Source organism: Jaculus jaculus, chromosome 4 (genome assembly GCF_020740685.1).
Source record: "Jaculus jaculus isolate mJacJac1 chromosome 4, mJacJac1.mat.Y.cur, whole genome shotgun sequence".
NCBI lineage: Eukaryota > Metazoa > Chordata > Mammalia > Rodentia > Dipodidae > Jaculus > Jaculus jaculus.
Window position 1 is genome coordinate 6,154,435 of NC_059105.1, and position 22,965 is coordinate 6,177,399.

Below are 22,965 nucleotides of genomic sequence, written 5' to 3' on the forward strand. Positions count from 1 at the left end.
CAAGGTGGCATCTATGTTCCTGTGGGCCAGTCCCTAGCTACCTACCTACCAGAAAAACGGCTTCCTTGCTCCTTGTTTGCATCACCCCTCACCTTCCACGCACTACCTCCATTTGTAGGCAGGTTAGGAAGGAGGTGTGCCAAACTATGCTGTCATGGAATGCCCCATGCCGTGGGTCCTCAGACAGTCCATTCAACTCAGCCCAGAGAGCCTCATCAGCTGCTTTGGAGGGATGGAAGTGGGAAGCCCATAGGGTCAGCGCTGCATAGCAGGAGCCCAGTAAGATCATATCTCAAGATAAACTGAATAAGAGCCAGGACTCTGGAGCCCCTGGAAACCGAAGATCACCTCTCCAACAGACTGCTCCAGGGCAAAGGAAGAACTGCCTGAGAGCCCCTCATGACCTGTGCCTAGAGGCTCAGTCACTAAGACAGTGGCCAATTCAGTCAACTTTCACCCTCTTGCAGGTTGGAAAGCACTGTGCATTGAGGTAGGATACAAAGACAAGAGAATTATGGGGACCTGAAAAAGCAAAGGAGCCCCTGACTTTGGAGTCAGATTGAAGCTGCCAGCCAGTGACGGAGGAAGGATCCCAGCAAGATTCATAATTCTTAAGTTCCTTCTCTCTTCCAAGCTATAAACTACAATTGTCTAGGACACTCACCAGAAACTCCACCTGTACGGAAGGGACAGGCTTAGAAGCCCTGTGTAACCCTCCTGGTTTTACTTTATCAGAATGTCATTCCGTCAAATGCATCTATGGAGCATAGTAGTTTTCTTTATCAAAAAGAGAGAGCGAGCTGAGCATGGTGGTGCATGCCTTTAATCCCAGCACTTGGGAGGCAGAGGTAGGAGGATCACCATGAGTTCAAGGCCACCCTGAGACTACATAGTAAATTCCAGGTCAGCCTGAGCTAGAGTGAAACCCTACCTCGAAAAGCAAAATAAACAAAAAAAGCAACAGAGAAGGCATTGGGGTAGGAGAGGTGGAGCCATGGTTAAAGGCACTTGCTTCCAAGCCTGGTGGCGCAAGTTAAATTCCCCAAGACCCACGCGAAGTGGTGCATGATTCGGTGATTATAACGTGCCTACGACAACAGGAGGTGGAGTGAAGGAACGTGGCAGGTCATCATATCCAGCTAGACTGGTGCACATACAGTGGCAAAAACAGAACAACAAAGTGCAAGGACCCCATGACTGTCCAGACTTCCACACATGCACTGTGGCATGCATAAACGTGTGTGTGTGTGCACAAGCACACACACATGAGACAAAAACAGGTCTCTTGCAGCCTTTTAAGATGCACCTTGAGTCACCAAAATTATATTGCTAATGTGAATATGCTTGATTGTAACTGTCCCTGAGGAGCCCAGGTCCACACTGGGGCAAGTCTTGTGCTCTGTGACTGTCTTAGGGAAGTCCAGATCCACGCTCTGGGGTGAGCCTTGCTTTCCTTCTGAGTTCCTCGCTCTTAATCTTCGTGTTCAGAACTCTATATTGAAATCTTTTTAAATTTATTTATTTATTTATTTATTTATTTATTTATTTATCTATCATTTATTTGACACAGAAAGAGAGGGAGAGAGGGAGAAAGGGAGAGAATGGGCACACCAGGGCCTCAGCCACTGCAAATGAACTCTAGACACGTGCCCCCCCTTGTGCATCTGGTTAACGTGGGTCCTGGGGAATCAAACCTGGGTCGTTTGGCTTTGCAGGCAAATGCCTTAACCACTAAGCCACCCCTCGAGCCCGTATATTGAAATATCTTTAAACTCCACCCTGCTTTGTATTAGCGAGTTCTGAAACCCTTTTCTGCATGTGACCAGAGGGGAAGGCTGCACGGCATGAATGGGATGGGGTCCAGATGCTCCGGGGAGCTTTGCTGCCCAGGCCAGTGGCTTTGACCCTCAGACAATAAAAAATATGTGAGATGGTGAGTGGCATCACTAAGATGCATTTTGGAAGCCTAACTGGCAGCATTATGTAGAATTCAGTAAAGAGGTATTTGACTTACTGAGCACAGTAATGACTGGGGGACTTCAAGGTCATTCCAAGCTGAGAAGCTAGGATTCTAAAATAAAATGCTGGAGGCAAAAAGGCCAGTGGTATTTAGGTTAGAAAATCACTGGTACAGGAAAGGTAGAAATGATAGATTTGTTTATGAATGATTGAACACATTTTTTGTTTTCCTATGAGAGAAAGGGGGGGATTGGCACACCAGGGCTTCCAGCCACTGCAACTGAACTCCAGATGCGCACCCCACCCTGTGTGCCTGTGCAGCCTGGCTCTTGCATCACCTTGTGCATCTGGCTTATGTGGGACCAGGAGATGGAACATGAGTTCTTAGGCTTTGCAGGCAAGGACCTTAATAGCTAAGCCATCTCGTTAGCCCTGAACACATTTCTTTGCTAAATATTGACTCAAGAGAAAGCAATCCCATGGAAGAGGGGGCCAGCTTTGCCTCAACTTGTGGTCCACTGTGTGCGTGTGTGTGTCTGTGAGGGGTGGGTGGGGTCTTCTTTCTCTCTCTTCCTTTAGCTAGCTCCTTAGCAGCAGAATGAGTCAAATCTGTAGACTGTCCCAGTGCTATAAAATCTGGTAATTTACCTTTTGGCTTGAGCTTCCCCAGCAGGCATTTACAAAGACAAGGAGGTCTGAGCACTACCATGTGCAACCCTGAAGGTCACAGACAATACCTCCAAAGAACCACTAAGAGGAAGTGATGTTAACTGCTCCTTCCTCTTAAGATTCCAGAAAGGGTTCTGAATGAAGAGTTCTGTTAAGCGGACTGACCCCAGCACACTGCGGGAACTTGGGGCATAAAAGAATCAGGAAACTGTGAAACAAGAGACCAAACTTAAATACCAGCTCTTCACGCGTACTCTCTGTAGAGACCATCAGTCCAGAGCACTTGCTTTTGTCTGTCTTTCTCAACCCATCCCTGAATCTTGGCATAATTTTGGGAATTCCTTATTGCATATGAAAGACAGACACTGAACACAGTAAGTACCAGTTATAGACAAGCCCATTCATTGAATAAAATAATTAAAATCATTGCCAGAACATCTTTATTATGAAAAAATAATTGGTTTATATTAATAACTATAACAACCTTTCCCACATAGGTATTACATGTTGGTGATATTATACTCCATAAATAAATAAAACATGCATATTATAACTCTGCATTCAAAAATGGAATCCCAGTGTCTTTGTATCTGATAAAATAAACAGAGAAGCAGGTACTACTATTGGACTCAAGCTACATACAAAATAACCAAGTACTTGGATAAATAATTGGATGGACTTCTAATGCAATTTAAGACTTTGGTGGAACATTAATGTTTCATGAGCCTTTCCACAACATTTGGGTTGAGGAAGGAGGAGAGGGAGAGCCATGGGAAGATAAGATCAGGCTTTGCTCGGGGCAACCTCGGGCATGACCTGGGGTATGCAGAGTTTCCTAAGTAGGGAGAGCTAGCCATGAATGTGGAAGAGTGTCCAGGCTTGGTCAGCAGATAGCCTTGAAGAATGAGTTCTGACTTGGTAGAGAAATCAGACTTCCAGTTTGGGAGACAGCTTGACCATTCTAATTGACAGTATAAGTCGATCAGGCTCCCAGACAGAGTGCATATTATCAACGAGCTGCAGCTCTACATCAGTTGTGAGTTAAACCAAGGAGCTCTGGGCACCACTGTCCAGCTAGGTGGCCAGAGCGCAGATGCTGGTGGATGCTGTGGTCATCTTCGTGTAGGCGTCAGGGCCACTCCCAGAAAATTCAGATGAACAACTCGGTACAAAGCTGTACAGTGTACTCCAAGATTTATCACAGTTACACAAAGAACAGACAGCAATACAGCTCAAAATACGGCTCCACCTCCAAGTGGTGGGAACACAGGTGATTTTAAAATCAGGTATTTATTTGCACTGAGGATGTTCTTAAGAACAAAGAGAATAAATCTTTACATTTATTTCACTAGCTACATGTGTCTTGCCTTTTTTTTTTTAATAGAAATCAACTTTCCTGACTGCAAATGTAATACATACATATACACATTTTTAAAAATAGCAATATAAAACTATAAACAAGGGAAAGCTAAGTGCCATGTGCTCCACCCCAAAGACAGTCTGTGTCAACATTTGGCATCCCCCTTCCTGACATGTGCACCCTGCATAACAAAGGGACATCTACTACTTGCTGTGTATGAATGGTAGCTAAGTCAACATAGAAGGATCCTTTTTTGTCTCTACTTTCTTCATAAATAGTTCCAAGGGAGTAAGATGTTAGTGAGGTTCTGGCTCTGTCCTTTTACTTCCAAACACAAGCACCAGGAAATGCCTCAAATGGTTTGGCAAGTCTGTGTACTGGACAGTGTAGCCCCTGAGCATGTACTGGACCCTTCTTTCAGGACAAACAGCTGAATAGCAGCCAATGAAAAGGCACTTTTACAAGGAAAAAAGGTACTTCCTACAAGGAGGATTTACAGGGACTGAACGCCTTTGCTCTGCTTGGTCCAAGGCACCTGCTGCTGCTTTGTTGATTAAACTGCAAGTCCCATCTCCTGGGCGCACACACACTGTCCCTGGAGAGGTCGCTGTGGGGCCAGATTGCTGGGGCCACCTGGCAGCTAATGGGGTGGGCAGGTGTTTTCTTCCCCTTGGGCTGTTTTGGTGCCCCTTGGGGTTTCTTACGCCTCTTCAGCAGGTTGTGAACACCAGCCAGTCCCAGAGAGGGAATGTGAGTTGTATGGTGAAGGAGACTAGAACAAACTGGGAAGGAAGCCACTGCCTCTTCCCAAGCCATCATGGGACACAGGCCAGGAGATGCCCTGCGAAGCTGTGCATCCACCACCCCAGGCAGAACGAGCCCCAATGTGGGGAAACAAAACCTCTTGCAATAGTCACCGTCTTTAACTCCCACACAGTGTGGATGTGCCATTGAGTCAGTGGGAAGGAAGGAAGTGTGGAAACTGTTGGCAGTGTTGAGGAAGTGCCCTTCAGTTGGATATAGAGAACAAGACCAGATGACTACCCCGGGAAATTCGTGAGCTGCCTTGGACAAGCCAGACACAGACTGGACTCACAGGGACCACGGGGCAGGCAGGAGGAATCTGGGATAGTAATGGTATACTCTGCTTTTGTTTAAAACCAATTAGTGGGCTGGGGAGTGAAGCAATTGGATCACACAACTGGCCTGGAGCACATCTTCCCAGTATGCTGGGCCATCTCACTGGCCATCGAATCTGTGAAGCCTCCTCATTTCTTCTTCTGGGGACAGCCAAAAGCCATAGGGCGGCGGGCTACTTCTGGTATTTCCTGCAGTGAGAAAGCGGAATGGAGAGTCAGACCGCGCCATCCATGGTCCTGCATTTACAAGGATACGTGTGTCCTGGGATGCTCAGGGAGAACCGGCTGTTTTGGTGACACCTTTGTTTTAACAGAAAAGATACACAGCCAACATATTCCCGTCTCAGCTGGTCACACTAACATCAAAATCAAGTGAGTGCTTTCCATGTGGCTCAGCCCATGAACTTAATTTCTCTCATTCTGCGTGTTGTGACTTGACTTCCACGGCACTGCACCACTGCATCACTTAATCTTTCAGAAGGTCTCCAGGACTTAGTCTTCTGGTCTTAATTTTTATGATGTACGATCTGGACTGCTTCTGGACCTCCCTTTTCTCCCCTCGAACCTGCCCCAATTGCTATGAGAGTCTCACCTGACTAAGAGGTGCCAAGTCTCCCCTCGCAGGTGTGGGCAGCACAGCGTTAGAGTAGGAGGGGAGGTAGGCAGATCCAAGGAGTCCACCAGTGTCTCAAGGGCTAGGCTGTCGTTCTGTTCTCATGGTCATGCCCATCTCCACTAACACCTCACTCCACTTTTGTTGTCAGACAAAATCACAAGCATGATATTTAAAGTCATATGAAAGACCATGGAAGAGCACTCCAGTCAGTATACGGGAGCGCTCTTCCAGGCACGGTGGGAAATGATAACAATATATCATCCCAGATCTCAAGAACAGCAACTTACACGTTGTGCAGGGGGCAGCCAGGCCCTCTGTGGGGCAGTCGGGCGGAGCATGGCGTTGGATTCCCATCGTAAGTGAAGCACTTTTAAACTCGTGGACCCACACTGTGAGCCCTGCTCCTCTGCACGACACCCCTGCTATCACCTGTGTCGAACGCGCGTTTCCTGGCCATGCTCAGAGAGCCTCTCCCAGGGGAAACGCCTCGCTTTCCGCCCTCCCGTTACTTGTTTTCACTCAGCAGCTGCCACGGTCTATCATTCCCGTCCCACCATCTGCACGCTTCCTCCTCTCCTGCTAGGGTCAGAAGCTCCAACGTGACAGGGGCACCTCCGATTCTCCCAGCTCCCCAGTCCTGGAGCAGTCCTGGTCCAATAAGCACGTGGTGCTAACCACAAACACCCAATACTGCCGACTCGGGCTCCACATGGCCCTTCCAGGGAGGGGAGGCTCGGGAGTCTCTGGCCATGGGGGGACGGGCAGGGTTAGGCAGCTGCTTTTTCGGGGAAAGCAAGCAAGTATGTCATTCTTCTTCTCTAAGAGTGGCACCTTTTCAAAAATGCTTCATTGATGTTTGTACTGACAAGATAACTGTTACAGCTATAAAATAAAATGCTGGAGACAGCACTGGGAAACAAGTCAGTCTATTGAATCCATGAATGGAGCTGCAGTTGTTAAAGAGAATTTTAAAATAAGCAGTCAAGAAACTTTTGTGGGCTGTAGAGAGGGCTTAGCGGTTAAGTGCTTGCCTGTGAAGCCTAAGGACCCTGGTTCGAGGCTTGATTCACCAGGACCCACGTTAGCCAGATGCACAAGGGGGCGCACGCATCTGGAGTTCGTTTGCAGTGGCTGAAGGCCCTGGAGCGCCCATTCTCTCTATCTATCTATCTTTATCTGCCTTTTTCTCTCTCTGTCTGTTGCTCACTCTCTCTCTATCTGCCTCTTCCTCTCTCTGTTGCTCTCAAATAAATAAATAAAATAAACAAAAAAAAATTAGAAAAAAAAACACTTTTGTATGGGGCTGGAAAGATGCTTAGTGGTTAAGCGCTTGCCTGTGAAGCCTAAGGACCCCAGTTCGAGGCTTGATTCCCCAGGATCCACGTTAACCAGATGCACAAGGTGGCGCACGTGTCTGGAGTTCATTTACAGTGGCTGAAGGCCCTGCGCACCCATTCTCTTTCTCTGTCACTCTCAAAAATAAACATGAAAAATTTAAATAAAAAACTTTTGTATAGTTTTGCTTCACTACTGTGTTGGGGACCCCAATACCTCCCTGTAACTAGCCCTCCTTTCTTACTTAAGACCATGGGAGGATGACCTCTTGAGCCCCTTATAACCCATCTTCATCAGTGCCCTCAAAGTGAACAGGGCAGGTCTTGCCCCCACTCTCACTCCTGCTGGGTAAAGCCCCTACTTCTGGGTTCTTCTTAGTATGGTGCAGTACATAGCGGTGCATTTACTGAGACTACAGATGAGAATCAAGATGTCACAGACTTCAGACTTTTAAAAAGATTTTATGAAGACTTAGGATTAAACACTTCACTGGATTCAGTTTTTGCCATATGTATCTGTAATAGATTTCTCTTTGTTCAAGATGGTGAATGTTTTGAAATGACAAATTGATGAATCAAATCAACACTAGTTTATTGCTTGAAATCATTTTATGTGATCAGATCCAAATCCCATGTTGCTGTTTATGGTTGTATTTTACAAGACTATCCTTAATTGTAGTTATGAACACAGGCCAGTTGTTGACACTGTGTTCCAGATGGGCAGGAACTCTATGAGAATGAGCCATGGGCAGAAGCAGAAGCAGGCTCCACGTGGCATGTTGACACCAGGCCACAGGATGCAAGCTGGACGAGTCCTCAGATGCCCAAAGCAAAGCCCAGTGTCCTCTGATGTTTTTCCATTACTGAAGGAGCTGTGACTGCCTTTGAGAGGAATAACATTTCCAAAAGGGTTCCAAAGGTCTGATTCCTAGAATGGGACCATGTGCAGGGCATTTGAGGAGATCTAGGGTGCAGCTGACAGAAGAAATGCCACGTAGAGTAGAAAACTCACTTTTTCACTAAGAGCCCTCTCAATGTGTCCTATTTGACTTGGAATCTCCCCCCCTCCCGCCTTTCCCCCCTTTTCACTTAGATCTTGTTACTAGTCTAATTATTCTATTTTCACAGGGAGTTAGGTCAAATGAGGCACGGTGGGCATTAGACACATGTCTAAGGTCACCTGGCTAGAACAAAGGGAATCAAGCTGTGAACCAAGGTTTTCTGATTACCCACCACCACCCAAGTGCCAGGACTTCTAAAACACAGAGCAACTTGGGCACTACTTTCTCACTCACTGTCCCCTACCTTTCTGCCAAGACTCAGTGCTTCTCTTCATGGATATGAGGGGCTTCCTGCTACTTGCAAACAGAGACAAGTAGGTCCAGTCTAACACATAAGCTGTATGGACCTCTTCTGTAGTGATTATGTGACTGAACTCCCACCATGAACACCTTCAATTTCACTGCATACCACAGTGCCCCAGGTGTATAGGAGTTTGGGGGCCCTGGCAATGCTTGATTATATTCAGTTCATTAGGCCCTGGAAATCCTTGACACTCAATGTTTCTGGTAACATAAAGCTACCCTTCAGTCTGAGGAAGGGCTAAGTTGCTTTATTTCAGCCCCAAACACTGTGCTGTTTGGAATCTTTTTATTTTTAGTGAAGGTTTTTATTTTTTTTATTTTTTAAATATTTTATTTATTTATTTGAGAGTGACAGAGACAGAGAGAAAGACAGATAGAGGGAGAGAGAGAGAATGGGCGCGCCAGGGCTTCCAGCCTCTGCAAACGAACTCCAGACGCGTGCGCCCCCTTGTGCATCTGGCTAACGTGGGACCTGGGGAACCGAGCCTCGAACCGGGGTCCTTAGGCTTCACAGGCGAGCGCTTAACCGCTAAGCCATTTCTCCAGCCCCAGTGAAGGTTTTTTAAAGCATTATTATTAGAGAGAGAGAAAGAGAATTGGTGTACCCGGGCCTCCAGCCACTGCAATCGAATTCCAGACATCTGCACCACTTCGTGTGCATGCATGAGCTTGTGCATGTGTCACATGTGTCCCCTTGTGTGTCTGGCTTATGTGGGACCTGGGGAGTCAAATATGGGTCCTTAGGCTTTGTGGGCAAGAGCCTAAACCACTAAGTTATCTTTCCAGCCCCTAAACAAAGGTTCTAAGTGTAAAATGCTACTTCATATTTGCAGGGGAGTTACAAATCTGATGTTGCTGGCCAGAAGCTATGTGTGTGCCCTGGGTCAGCTCCATGCCAGAGACAAGGCCTTGCCCATGCATTCTCTGCTTGGCTCTCTCATCCAATTGTTGGTCTTTACACTGACACCTTCAACCATTTCTGTATTTTCTTACCTATGTCACAATGTCTGTTACTGCTTTCTATCATTCCCCCAAACCTCAGCATTCACATAGCCATGTCTCCAAGGGTCTATTTCCTGGGTTCTGTTATGTGCCCACACTTGCTACATAGCAGAAGGCCTAAGCCAGCCTCTGCTGGGTGGAAGAAACTGTCCCCAGAAGTGTAATGGGAATGTGCTAGAAGGGAATCAGGAGATGCCTTCCCAGTTTTGCCTGGAACTAGTGTAAACAGTATATAGAGAAAAGTCTTTGGGCTGGAGAGATAATTGAGTAGTTAAAGCACTTGCCTGCAAAGCCAACGGACCCAGGTTCAATTCCCCAGACCCACGTAAAGCCAGATGCACAAAGTGGCACATGCCTCTAGAATTTATAGTCTGGAGGCCCTGGTGTGCCCATTCTCTCTCTCTTTCTCTCTAACAGGTTCTGGCTGATAAGCAAGAAGACTGATCCTCTTCTGCTGCTCTGGAGTGTGGCAAGCTGTGATTAAATCCCAACTCCTCCACTTCTTAGCCACATATCCTTGAGCAGGTCTTAGTTTCCTACTTGAGGAAATGGGGATGGTGAGAACAGCTCCTTTGGTGGGTTGTGAGAAGTCCCAGGGAGGACGCATCAGTAAATGCCTGCTGAGCAGCTAGTATTACCATGGTCCAGCTCCAACATCATCAAGCACCATTTGTTACTTGTTTGCCACTCCATTTGTTTGAAATAAGTTAACTCCATAAGATATACACAAACTAAAAAGACAGGACTTGTGACTGTTTCTCCCTGTTAATGGTTATCTTTGTGTGTGCATGCATATGGAAGTCAGAGGACAAGCTCAGGTGTGGGTCCCCGTCTTCCGCCTTGTTTGAGGGTGGTCTCTTATTTGCCACTGAGTAAGTGGGGAGGCTGGCCCGTGAGCTTCTGAGATTCTTGTCTTGGCCTCCCACCTCGCTAGATATGAGAGCTGTGGTTACAGACTCATTACTGCATCTGGCTGTACAAGGGTTCTGGGGACCTAACTCAGGGCAGGAGGCTTTCATACCAAGCATGTGCACCCATGCCATCATCTTCCCAACCTGATTAGTGACTTTTAACAGAAAATGGCCAGTTATGGTTGTGGGCCCTTGTAGTCATGATTTGTACAGTGTGAAGTTGCTAGTTACTAAATAATTTGCTTTCTAAGAAGTCAATAGCAAAAAGGTAATTAACCTTTACTGAGCCATATGCTCTGTAACACAGAGCAGCTTTTGGGCCCCACAGAAAGCTGGGTGCCTAGTAAAACTTCTTTCTCCTGTTTAGTTAAACCAGGCATTCAGCATTTACAGGCTTGGGTGAAATGGCCTTTCTCCGAAGAACCTGGTAGAGAATATTAGTATTTATGAGACTTGCCTCTGTGTTCCTGCAAATGGAGGTCAGCCCTCAATTCTCCTCAAAGAAACAGCGATCATGCTTCACAGGACTTGAGGAACACTGCCCAGTTTAAGATGATTTAGCTCAATTACAGCACCAGTAGTGAGATCATACAATTTATTGATTTGCGGTTCTTGATGGAAAAATTTTCAGTTTTCTACCCTTATGTATAATGCAGTAACCTCTGCGTTTTACTGCAGAGGCAAGGGAAGCAATTTTCCCCAGATAAGAACTGCTAAAAAGAGTGCCAAGTGAGCATGGCCATTTCCCCTACTGTTCGCCACTGGTGTAAATCGCGATGTTTAATTTGCTGGTATTCATAGATCTGTCCATGAGCTGATGAGCACTCTATGCCATTCACATTATACTAAAGTGAAGTTGCAGAATAGAATAATATATTTCCCTTAAATTATAGCTAAAGAGGAAATCACTTTACAAAAACCAGTAACACTCTAAATAAATCACCAGCATTCTGTGGGGTTTCTATTGTTAACTGGAGGGGCAGCAGCATGGGACCCATGTTCTCGCCTTCAAGAATGTCACTCTATTAGAATTCTATGAATTACAAAGGCTCCTGAAAGGATGGTTGCTAAGTCATTTACTGAAAAAGATCAAAACAGTCTGAAAGAAACCCCAAGTCTAAAAATTAAAATGACCTTCTTTGAAGGATGAGGAGGTAGCATTTAGCCACAGTAAAGCCATTTTAGAGTTGCTAATTAGGACATATCCTATCTCTGATCATTTCTCTCTCTTGATAGTGCGGTATGCACCTGAAACCTTGGAACTTTCATAAAGATGGCTTTCATACATCATGGCTCCCAGGAAGGGTAACATGTAGACGTGACTTGTGAGAGAAATGTTAACATTTCTTTCTCTTGAACCAATCACATCAGGGACCATGAAGATTTCCTGAGTCTGAGCCAACATCAGGACTCTGAAAGTAGGAAGCTTGGGAGTGGAGAGCAGCCTGGGTGGACTCTTCCTGCAGCTCCTTCCTCTTCCCATGGCTGGGTAACTCTGAGGACAGAGGGTGAACACAGTGACTCGAGATCAGCAGGTTGCTGACCAGGTAGCAATCCTGGGGTCACACTCCACATCTAGCTAGCCAACATGTGGCCTGATGGCTACTGGACAGTGCCCGCCCTATGCATGACCACCTTTCATTGGAGAGTGTATTACCAGATTAATTTTCATGAATTGAATGGTGGGACCAATGTATAGGTAGACGTGCAGAAGATTCGCAGCACCCATAAGTCCCCACAGGATGCTAGTTCCTGCCAAGAAGGCCCACTACACTGTTCTAAAAGTGCAGGCCCCTTTTATAATGGTAAATGTGGGGTTCTCTGGTGCTTCCTGGAACCCCAAACCCTGAGTTCATATGTTCAAGTTAACCCAAGAATCCAGACTAAACAAAATGATTTCTAAACTACCACATTTTATTCAGACATCCCAGGGATGTGGAGAAGGGACAGTGTCCCTGTCATCTCCACACTGCTGGGCTGAGCCTCAAGCCAGACACACTGAATGGGAGGAACGGGATTTATTGAAGCTTACAGATCCAGGGGAGGTTCTGAAATGGTGGAAGAAGCGGGCCCCCTTCACACAGATCCAAGCACAGAGAAAAGACTAAAAGTCTTCCCTTTCTGCCTCGTACAAAGCTATCTGCCTGATCTGCCCTCCCCCCCCATTTTCCTTAGTGTCCATCAATGGATTCAGAAACTCAATCCAAGTGTTTGCATCTCACATTTTATTTGTGGGATACATATTTTTCTGTGCTTTTGATTCCACTTATTTCTCCAGGTAGAATTTCCTTGACTATTTTACAGGGAAGGCACTGAGGCTGTGCCAAAGGGAGTGGCACAACGAAGCCTCCTGCCCTCTCTCCTCTCTACGCTGCCTTGGGCATATGTGCATTGGTCTCTTAACACCAGAATCTGGACATCGGAGGGAGACTTGGAGGCAGCATCTGTTTGTAAACAGTGGGAATCCTTTACCTTCTGACTCAGCAAGGCCCACCTCAAAAGTAAGATTTTATTTAGGCCGCCTTATGGGCCTCCTAGAATGACTTCTCCTTTGGCAAGGGCTAAGGTTTAGTAAAAGTTGGTCTTATGCGTATGACTGTGTTTGTGTGGGGGGTTGGGGGCTGTGCACATGTATGTTTGTGTGTTCACGTGAAGAGGCCAGAAGACAATGTAGGCACTGGTCCTCAGGAATGCCGTCCACCTTTAATTAAGACACAGCCTCTCATAGGCCTGCCCCAGGGACGCTTCTGTCTTCCTCTTCCAGCACTGGGGTATACAAGTATGTGGCGTGGCTGTCTTTCTAGCATAGGTCCTGGGGACTGAACCCAGGTTTGCAGGCTTACAAGCAAGTACTTCACAAACTAGGCCATCTCCCCAGCAACACAAGGTTTTCTGATGGCACAGCACAGGTCATAACTGCTTTTTAAAGGAAATGTCTTCAGAAAATTTTAGCTGTGTGCATGTGTGTGTATGTACATATGTACAGACATGCCGGGGTCTCTCAGAGCTGCAAACCAATGCCCATCTGGCATTAACTGGGTGCTGGGAAACTGAACCCATGTTGGCAGGCTCTGCACTGAGCCGTCTCCCAGGCTTGCATTTGTAAGTTGTTATAGAAACGCCTCCCCTTGCTTCCCACCTCACTGTCCTGAGCCCAGCACCTCCGGGGCAGGAGCAGCGCTCCCAACAGGAATCACTGCAACAAGAAGCACTGTTCCCTAAAACAAATTATCCAAGATTTTAACCTAAAAGGACTTTTCTATGTTTTTAAAAATCAGGTTTTCTTCAATCACTTCAAAATTTTATCACATTCAAACTTTACAAAGAACGGTTTTAATGAGTTGGAGAATTTTTTTGTTTTGTTTTGTTTTTTGTTTTGTGTTTTTTGAGGCAAGGTCTCTCTCTGGTCCAGGCTGACCTGGAATTAACTATGTAGTCTCAGGGTGCCCTCGAACTCATGGTGGTCCTCCTACCTCTGCCTCCCGAGTGCTGGGATTAAAGGTGTGCGCCACCACGCCTGGCTTTTTTTTTAAAAAAAAAGTTTTTTGGCGGAGAATTATTTTGAAGGCCCTTTTACATATATAATGAGGCTTATGCTTTTTCTTGATCTCTGTAAGAATGCTTCAGTCAGCAATCTGGAAGTGCCTCAGTTTACCCAATCACACCAGCTAACTGGAGACTGAAGGAGACTGACCATCTCCAAGAAGTCCTTTCTGCTTCATGCTATTGTGGACTTTACTTTTATTTATTTTTAAATTAGAATTATGTAAGAATATTCACTGGGAAAATATATAACAATTTAGAAACTAGCCATGGGCTCCCTACTTCTATTCCCACAGGCAAATCCACTTGAGGCAGCAGTGACAGGGAGATGGGACACAGGCCCTGTCTCTAGATATAGGTTTGAGAATATATTTAACAGAGAGAGTATAAAATTTAAGGTAAAGTGCAGAAGTCATTCGTGGGGGCAGGGGGTGGAGGATGTGGTCATCAAAGACATATACACAGACATGGAAAATGATCAGAAAAGGGTGACAATCCTTGAAAACACTAAAATATAACCCTCCACTCAGAAACTACGAGGTAACGGCAGCTGTATCCTGGCTGTCTCCTAACGTTCCAGATGGCGGGTCCGTGGCCGACAGGCTGGGAGAAGACATCACACTGCTTTCCCCTTCCTACCAGGCGGTTTTAGCACCAGACCTCAGCGTTCCCTCCACACCAGCTGTAGCCAGCGCTGCATGTCTCAGGCTCCTGGGACCTTGGGCTGTTCTGCCTATACTTGGGGTGGGGAGAGAAGACTTAACTTGTCTCTTTAGACCTGCTTTGCTTGGAGGTGGGTCTCTATGGCTGTAGAACAGACAACAAGGAATTTCTTATGGCCTCCTTTGGGCCCAGAGACCTTGGGGTTGGTCTTTGAGTAAGTTTTAATCTCATTATTTAAAAAATGGCAAGGTCGGTGGGAAAGAAAAATAAAAGTACAGTAAACTGAGCTCAAGCAGATAACAAGCACTGACTGGCTTCTTCTGAGACACGTGAGGAACTGGCCTGCTGCCTGCCACCTGCCACGGCTTCCATCCTAAGAGGATGGGGGTGGCTGAACATCCTCCTCCCAGCCTTTAGCAGCCCTGGCCCCAGGCACAGCGTTTTCGGTCAAATCGTAACCTGTTGGCCAATAAAGGCAGAGCCAGAGATGGGATCTTGGTCCTTAGGTCTGAGCAAAGCCAAGCCAATGGTCTTGGAGACACTGTGGTCCTTCAGCTTAAGTGTGCACAATGGAGACGTTGTTGAAAGCACACATTGCTGGATTCTATCGCCAGAGACTCTCATGCAATGTGACAGACGGAGCCGGGGAAGCTGCAGTTCAGTGAGCTCCCAGGCGAAATGCTGGGGAAGAGAATGAGCATCACTAGGTTTGGGGTCACATACTGGCTCCAGTAGGACCTCGCACAAGTCACTTCTACAAACCTCAGAAAATTGTACATTGAGGGGGCTGGACTATACTTGGGACACTTCCACACTGAGGTTCAAGCGTCCAGTACTAATTCCCAGTGAGTCAGTGGGGCTGGGTGGCCTCCCAAGGGGAGTCCCAACTCACCTTCTCTGTAGCCCACTGCCTGGATCATGACTCAGGAGGACACTGCTGTCAGCCAGCCTGCCCCTGACTTTTGTCAGCTGGGCAAACAATGCCATGCTGTGTATCTTGCAATGTCCTTTGTCTCACTGTGTTTCATTCAGTGCCACCACACCTCAAAACACTGAAAACTGCTTTAAATATGTTTTCATTTTTGGAATATCTGATATGTATACCAATTAGCAAAGATAATTGAAAATCAATTCCCTTATATTAACACCTTCCATTACTATGCTGTTTGTCAATTTTAAGAAATGCTCACATATTACTAAGTAAATTCCAGACTTCTTTTGGGTTTTGCCAGTTTTCCTAGTAATGTCTTATTCCAGGGTCCGATCAGAAGACCACAACCCACTTATCACATTTCATTAGTCTCTGATTTGTGGCAGTTTCTCAGTCATTTCTGTCTCCCCTGACCTTGAATACGTGACTAGATACACAGTAGAAAGACCCTTACTTAAGTTTGTCTGACAAACTTAAATCCTCAGGATTAAGACCAGCATTATAGGTTTTGGTGAGGACTGTCACACAGGCATAGCACACTTCTCATGCCAGGCCAAGTACACATGCTGGCAACGCGATGCACCATCGCTGAGACTAACCTCGAGCTCCTAAGTATTGTTTTTGTCAAGTTCCTCCACCTGGGATGTTTTTAAATGAGGGCAAGGGGGTAAAACTTTGACCTCTGGCATGAGAGTCAGTGGACATGGTGGGTTGGGGATCTCCAATCAGCTTTGTCATCTGGCTACCTCCCATTGAGGGACAAGTAATGTATGGTGGGTGGAATCACCCACAGCCTTCACTGGGCTCCAGTCTGACTTCTAGGTGAAGTGGCTTTCCAGTGGAGGCGTGAGGGGGACTTGCCAGGCTGCCTGGTTAAGAGGTGGTTCTGACTTGGTGGGCTGGCTCGTGAGCCCAGGTGCCGTATTCGACTGGAGCGCCCATGTGACTGTGATTCTGAAGTCCACCACTTTTGGATAACCAGAGATTTTCCTTTCTTTTTTTTTGTAACTTAAAGTATCAATGCATGTTTCAGTCCAGGATTTGTTTGCCAGCAGGTGGAACCAGAGGTCTATGACACTGAATCTGCAGATGAAAACTAGGACAAATTTCAGTCAACAAAGCATTCCGCATTGTAAGCAGAATTAGGGTTATTTTGAAACAGATGGGCTCTACAGAGGCTGCTGCACTGAATATGATGGAGTTGTTTATTGTCTTCATGGTCTGAAACCCTTGGGTTATGTGCCAGCATCTAGCAGTTTCCATGTCATATAGGAACGCTTTCTGAGCACAGGAGACCGACAAGGCACTGGGAGAGAGAGACGTGGGCATGAACACAGGCATTTTAAGCAGCTCCAAATTCAGACTCTACTGTTGCGGCTGTCTTGAGTTCCTGAGGCTCCGACCCACGGTGCTGCTGCCACCCTGCCTCCAAGCCAGCAAAGACAAACAAATGCCTCGTGTGAGGTCAGAAAGCCAGTCCTAATGCAGAGGTAACAATAATTGACTTAGGCCTATTCAAAGTGGTTCTGAAAAGGGGTTCACATTTTGTAGTAGTTACTTTCTTACTGTCGCAAGAAAATATCTGACAGGAACAATTTCTGTGGGGAAGGATTTGTTTAGCTCATGGTCTCAGTGGGCTTATGTCTGGCTGTTTGGCCCCACACTTGGGAAGAACACGGCGGCAGTGGGAGTGGGCAGGTGACAGGAAGCAGAGCAGGCAGAGTCCAGGGCAGGATGTAGCTATCACAGACACAGCCCCAGTGACCTATTACCACTAGGGCCCCTCCTGCTTTCCTGCATCTCCCAATGAGGCCATCTCATTATGAATCCCTCTAGGGGCTAAGATGTTCACTTGGTCAGAGTCACTTGCAGACACACAGAGGTGTGCTTTAATAATCTAGGCATTTCTCAACAACTAAAATCAGCCATCACACACTTCTATTCCTACTTTCCCCAATCCTCCTCTTTGCTTCTACTGCTTGCGTTACTTTAAAAGAATGATGGAAGGGGGAGAAGGCAGGGAGGGAGGGAGGGAAAAGAAGGGCCACGTGGCTCTCATTCTGGTTCTGTCGGATGTAGTGGACAGCTATCTAAGGCTAGTCAGAAGTTGATTTGACTGGGAGGTTTTCACATCTGGCACTGGGTCAACATATAAGACCAGGACAAACACACATAGTATTTCACAGGCTCTAGCAATCTGCAACGGTCTCTATGACCCATGGGTTGTTGATGTACATTTTATTGCCTCAGTCTAAATCCCAAGTAGCTACTGTCGTCTTGCCAGGTTGTAGCAGGCTCAGAAGAGGGCATGCAGGCATATGCTATGGACTGAATGTCTGTGACCTCACCGTTGAATCCATATGCTGCAGTTCTAATTCCAATGTGATGTTTGCATGTGGGGTCCTTGGAAGGTAGTTAGGTTTAGATGAAGCAATGTGGGTGGAGCCCCATGATGGGAACTGGTTCTGTTCTTGAAGTAGATGAAGAGATAACAGCTTGTTGTCTCTGCTGTGAGAAAACACAGTGGGAAGACTATAACCCTACAAGGAGCCTCACCAGAACCCATCATGCTAGCATATGGGAACTCCAGCCCCTGGAAATATAGGGAAAAATTTATTTTCTTCTGTTTAGAGCTTCCCTTCAAGGTACATCTTAAAACCCCAACCTAACACAATCAGATCTTTGAAGTTGGTAGCTTGGAAAGTGGTGACTCAGCATGCTCTGGGCAGGCCTCCCTCATGCTGACGTGTCTCCTTACACACAGGACCCTACTCCAAGTGGGACCTTTACCACTGCCCAGAGCAGCAGCACTATCCCTCCAATAGCTACCATGCCATTTACAAACCTCACCCTTTGTGAGCAGGAGTAGGAACTCTCCGCTTGTGAACAACAAAAGCCCTGTGCTCTCACACCCTCTGCTTAGAGGTATTATGGACGCTCTGTGATAGCCACTTGACTCTTTTCCCATTGCTACATGAGTTTCAAGCCAGAGTGCCCCAACCTGTTTAGGCAAAAAAACCAAGGTTATATTTTCAATGGCCTTTGAAACTGGATTACCTAACATTTGCTACTATTTCCATCAGAAACCCCACTTTTCTTAAACACCCTCTTGCATGAACAAAGTCAAAGCAAACATCATCTTTAAACAAATCAAGGAGTAAGGAATAACAGATGGAGATGGCCCATGAGGAGAACACTCTGGAATGGGACAAAGAGTTGACAACTTTAGCTGGGAGAACTCACCCTCAGTAGGTCATAATGGGCAACTGTTATGCTGACCGGACACCTGGAGAACCAAAGCGTGTGGCCTACGACAGGAAGGGGATTGAAATAGTGGCCTCCAGGAGAAGTGCCAGATTGACTACCTGCAACTGAAGCGGGCCAAGAGAGAGGCCCCATACCTGTCCACCGCTTCTGTGCCACGTTTCTTCCCAAAGCCCTGCACCTCAAGGGCTGAAGGCTCGATACTGGATCTACAGCAGTGACTCTCCAACCCACGTGACTGGGAATGACATAGAGTTTAGGATTCTAGCTTGGGAGAGTCCCATCAGATCAATGTCTAGGGTAGGACTCAGAAACCTGCATCTTTACCAAGTACCTTAAATGAGTCTGGTGCCCTTAATCCATGTACTTTGGCCTACTTTGGGACACTGTGATCAGAGGAGTATCTACTGTATTCTGGAATCCAAAAATGTTTGAAGAATGTCACAGATCTGGCTAATATGTCAGGCATGTAGGGACAGGAGATCTGAGACATGGCAGTCAGAGGACAATGAGAAACAGAAATGAAGGCAGGTGGGAACCTCCAGATCCAAGAATTTCAGCTTCTGGCTTCAGCTCCCAAACTGTGAGAAACAAGTGAGTGAGGACCAGGTAGGGAGGCAGTGAATTCACAGGCTTCAGGAATATAATTCAGCTTGTCTCCACTACCAAACTCATGGAATTTTCCAAGGTCCTTGGGATTCTGGACACAGTACCAAATATTTGGGAGCAAGAAACAGGCTGAGCTATGAGATGTTTTATATTTACTTGCCTTGAATACCATCTTAAAGGCTTAAGAAATTAAAATTATCTTCCCTAAACCCCCATAGGCGTACTTAGTGCACAACTGCATGTGCAGACATAGTGACATCAATGCTTAATTATAAAATGACCACTGACCTAGCAGGCTATATCTGAGATTCAGACAGGTCACCAGAACATGGCAGTTCAAAGGCTTCACTAAAGCAAAAAGCCCCTGGGCATCCACAGTTATGGAGCTCTGTCCACGCTCACGCAGCAGGGCTGGGCCAAGGGCACTAGAAGAGAACAGCTCAGTCCAGCCTACCACAAGAAACTAAACAACTGGTATCCTACAACCATATATGAGCTTGCCAAGCCAAACAACAAACAAAACAAGGCAGGGATGTTAGGAGGTTGGGAATCCGCGAAGGAACGGTTTGCTTGCTAGAAGTATGACATCCATGACTTTGGAGGGTAGATAACTTGGAATGTGAGGGCAGCCCAACCTTGAGCCTTCCCCAGTGTGTAAGCTCGATGAGGCAAACAGCGAGAGAGGCCATCTGGGGAGACACACAAACGAGCAGGAGTCACTCTCTTTTCTCCTCAGAGTTCAGGAATTCTTACATGGGCCACTGTTTACTTGCTGTAGTGATGGCTGAAGCCAATTTCTATGACATATAAATTATCCTAGAAATAGGATGGCCATTTAAATATTCTTTATTTTTACTTATTTATTTGAGAGCAATAGACAGAGTGAGAAAGAGGCAGAGAGAGACAGACAGAGAAAGAGAGAGAGGATGGGTGCGCCAGGACCTCCAGCCACTGCAAATGGACTCCAGAGGCATGCGCCCCCTTGTGCATCTGGCTAAAGTGGGTCCTCGGGAACCGAGCCTCGGACCAGGGTCCTTAGGCTTCATAGGCAAGCACTTAACCACTAAGCCATCTCTCCAGCCCAGTATAGCCATTTAAAACCCATGCTTGGGCCAGGTGTGGTACTGCATGCCTTTAATCCCAGCACCTGGGAGTCAGAGGTAGGAGGACTGCCATGAGTTCAAGGCAACCCTGAGACTACATAGTGAATTCCAGGTCAGCCTGAGATAAAGTGAGACCTACCTCAAAAAAACAAAACCAAAAAAAAAAAAAAATTTAAAAATTTAAATATGCTTATTTCTGCATATGGTGGTATTGGACTCAACCTTGAACCCAACTGCTACTTTCTGTGTGGTCTTTTAGAGCTAATAAACTCACTCCCACTTCAAACTCTGGCTGTGTGCACTGTTAGACCTTGTGCTTATGTAGGTGTGCATGCATGTAGGTGTCTCCATGTGTTTTATGGCATACATATTTGTTTACACGTGCATATGCACATTAACCTGTGAAGGAAAAGGCAGATGGCAGCATAACATTTGTAACGAGTGAACCCCCCCATGCTCCAAAGGCCCGTAGGCGTTCACGGGCTGTTTATGCACCCTTGAAACAGGCTGCCGCTAACTGCCTCAGACCTACTATGATTAATCTCAGAAGTGATTGTTAAATAGTCTAACTGTAGAGATATATTTGAAACAAAAATGAGTTATTCCTAAGCATTTCTTCATAAACAGTAAAATGGAGCTTATTTTATGAACAGAGAGGGAGAACCAAAAAACTTGAAACTTTATATTACAAGTTAGAAATGTAAGTCAGGTTCACCTTGGATAATGGAAGATTTAGGATGGGAAAGGATATGCTATTCTCTGAGGAGTTTTGGAAATAACTGGAATTTGTACTCATAAAAAGCTGTAAGTCCTAACTGCAGCTTCAAGAAAGAAACTAAAAGCCGGGCACACCTTTAATCCCAGCACCTGGGAGGCAGAGGTAGGAGGACTGCCATGAGTTCGAGGCCACCCTGAGATTACACAGTAAATTCCAGGTGGCCCTGAGCTAGAGCGAGATCCTACCTTGAAAAACCAAAAAAAGAAAAATGGAAGAAAGGAAGTGAAGTTTAACAGTTACCGGGTGTGGTGATGCACACAGCAATACCTCAGAACTCGAGGGTGAAGGCAGAGGCACCAGGACTTTAAAACCAGCTCTGGCTGCACGGCGGGTTTGATGTGAGCTTGAGCTACATGAGATCCTGCTTAAAACAAAAACTTAAACATACTGTATATAACCTGCAAAGGAGAGTTTGTGTGAGATGCATCTAGGATATCATAAGAACTATGAGATTTTGGGCTGGAGAGGTGGCTTAGTGGTTTAAGGTGGTTGCCTGTGAAGCTGAAGGAGCCATGTTTGACTCTCTAGATCCCACATAAGGAAGCTGCACAAAGGTGAGGCAAGCATAAAGTCGCACATGTCCACTAGGTGGCACAAGCATCTGGAGTTTGACTGCAGTGGTTGAGGCCATGGCACACCAATTTTTTTTGTCTCTCTCTTTAAAAAAAAAATTATGTGGGCTGGACAGATGGCTTAGCGGTTAAGCGCTTGCCTGTGAAGCCTAAGGACCCTGGTTCGAGGCTCGGTTCCCCAGGTCCCTCGTTAGCCAGATGCACAAGGGGGTGCACGCGTCTGGAGTTAGTTTGCAGTGGCTGGAAGCCCTGGGACGCCCATTCTCTCTCTCTCCCTCTACTTGTCTTTCTCTCTGTCTGTCGCTCTCAAATAAATAAATAAATAAATAAATAAATAAATAAATTAAAAAAAGAATTATGAGATAATTTCAGAGTATGGACGAGAGCTACTGGGAAAGGAGCTGCCAACTCACTTATTTCAGAGCTGGGCAGCTGATGTCCAGGGAAAGGAAATGGTTTCTAAGAGCCCAGAGGTGATAACCGTGTTCTGAGGCTCCTGAAGACTACCCATATTGTCTCATAAAGTTTACTTTTTACCTGAAACCCGCCCAAGTTTTTCTTATATTCTAAAGTAAAACTAAAAAGCCACACCTCCTGACAAACACTGTGTGCCTGGCTGCCAGCCTCATTCCTGGTATAGTCATATCTCATGATGATTCTCCTGTCTCCAACCTCCCCGCTTCTCCCTCCACTCTCAGTGCAAATACCACACCATCAGGAAAGGCACTGTGTCCCTCATCGCCACAGGGTCTTTGCCCTAGGGTCTCACAACAGCCCTTTCTTCCCTTCTCTGAGGTATTGGGGACCAAATAAAAGGCCGTGAGCAGCCTAGGGAAGCACTTACTACAGAGCCACATTATCTTCCTCTTTTAAAAATTGGTGTGTGTGTGTGTGTGTGTGTGTGTGTGTGTGAGAGAGAGAGAGAGAGAGAGAGAGAAAGACAGAGAGAGAGAGAGAGAGAGAGAGGAGAGAGAATTGGTGCACCAACATCTTTGAACTCCTGATAAGTGTGCCACCTTATGTGCATGCGCCACCATGTGCATCTGGCTTATGTGGGTTCTGGGGAGTCAAATCTGGAAACTTAAGCTTTATAGGCAAGAGCCTTAAATACTAAGCCATGTCTCTAGCCTGCCCCCTGCCCCAGCCTT

The 22,965-nt window shown here is 46.3% G+C and overlaps 1 protein-coding gene across 2 annotated transcripts in view; it reads right to left on the minus strand.

Annotated features, from left to right (window-relative positions):
- Positions 1–3,051: 3,051 nt before the first annotated feature.
- Positions 3,052–22,965, minus strand: part of Rhbdd1 (rhomboid domain containing 1) — a 137,544-nt gene continuing 117,630 nt past the window's right edge. For both annotated transcript variants that reach the window (XM_045148125.1, XM_004662871.2), the window contains exon 7: positions 3,052–5,316. In XM_045148125.1, coding sequence (XP_045004060.1) covers positions 5,228–5,316 — 89 coding nt within the window. In that variant the 3' untranslated portion in view covers positions 3,052–5,227. The remainder of the gene's footprint in view (positions 5,317–22,965) is intronic.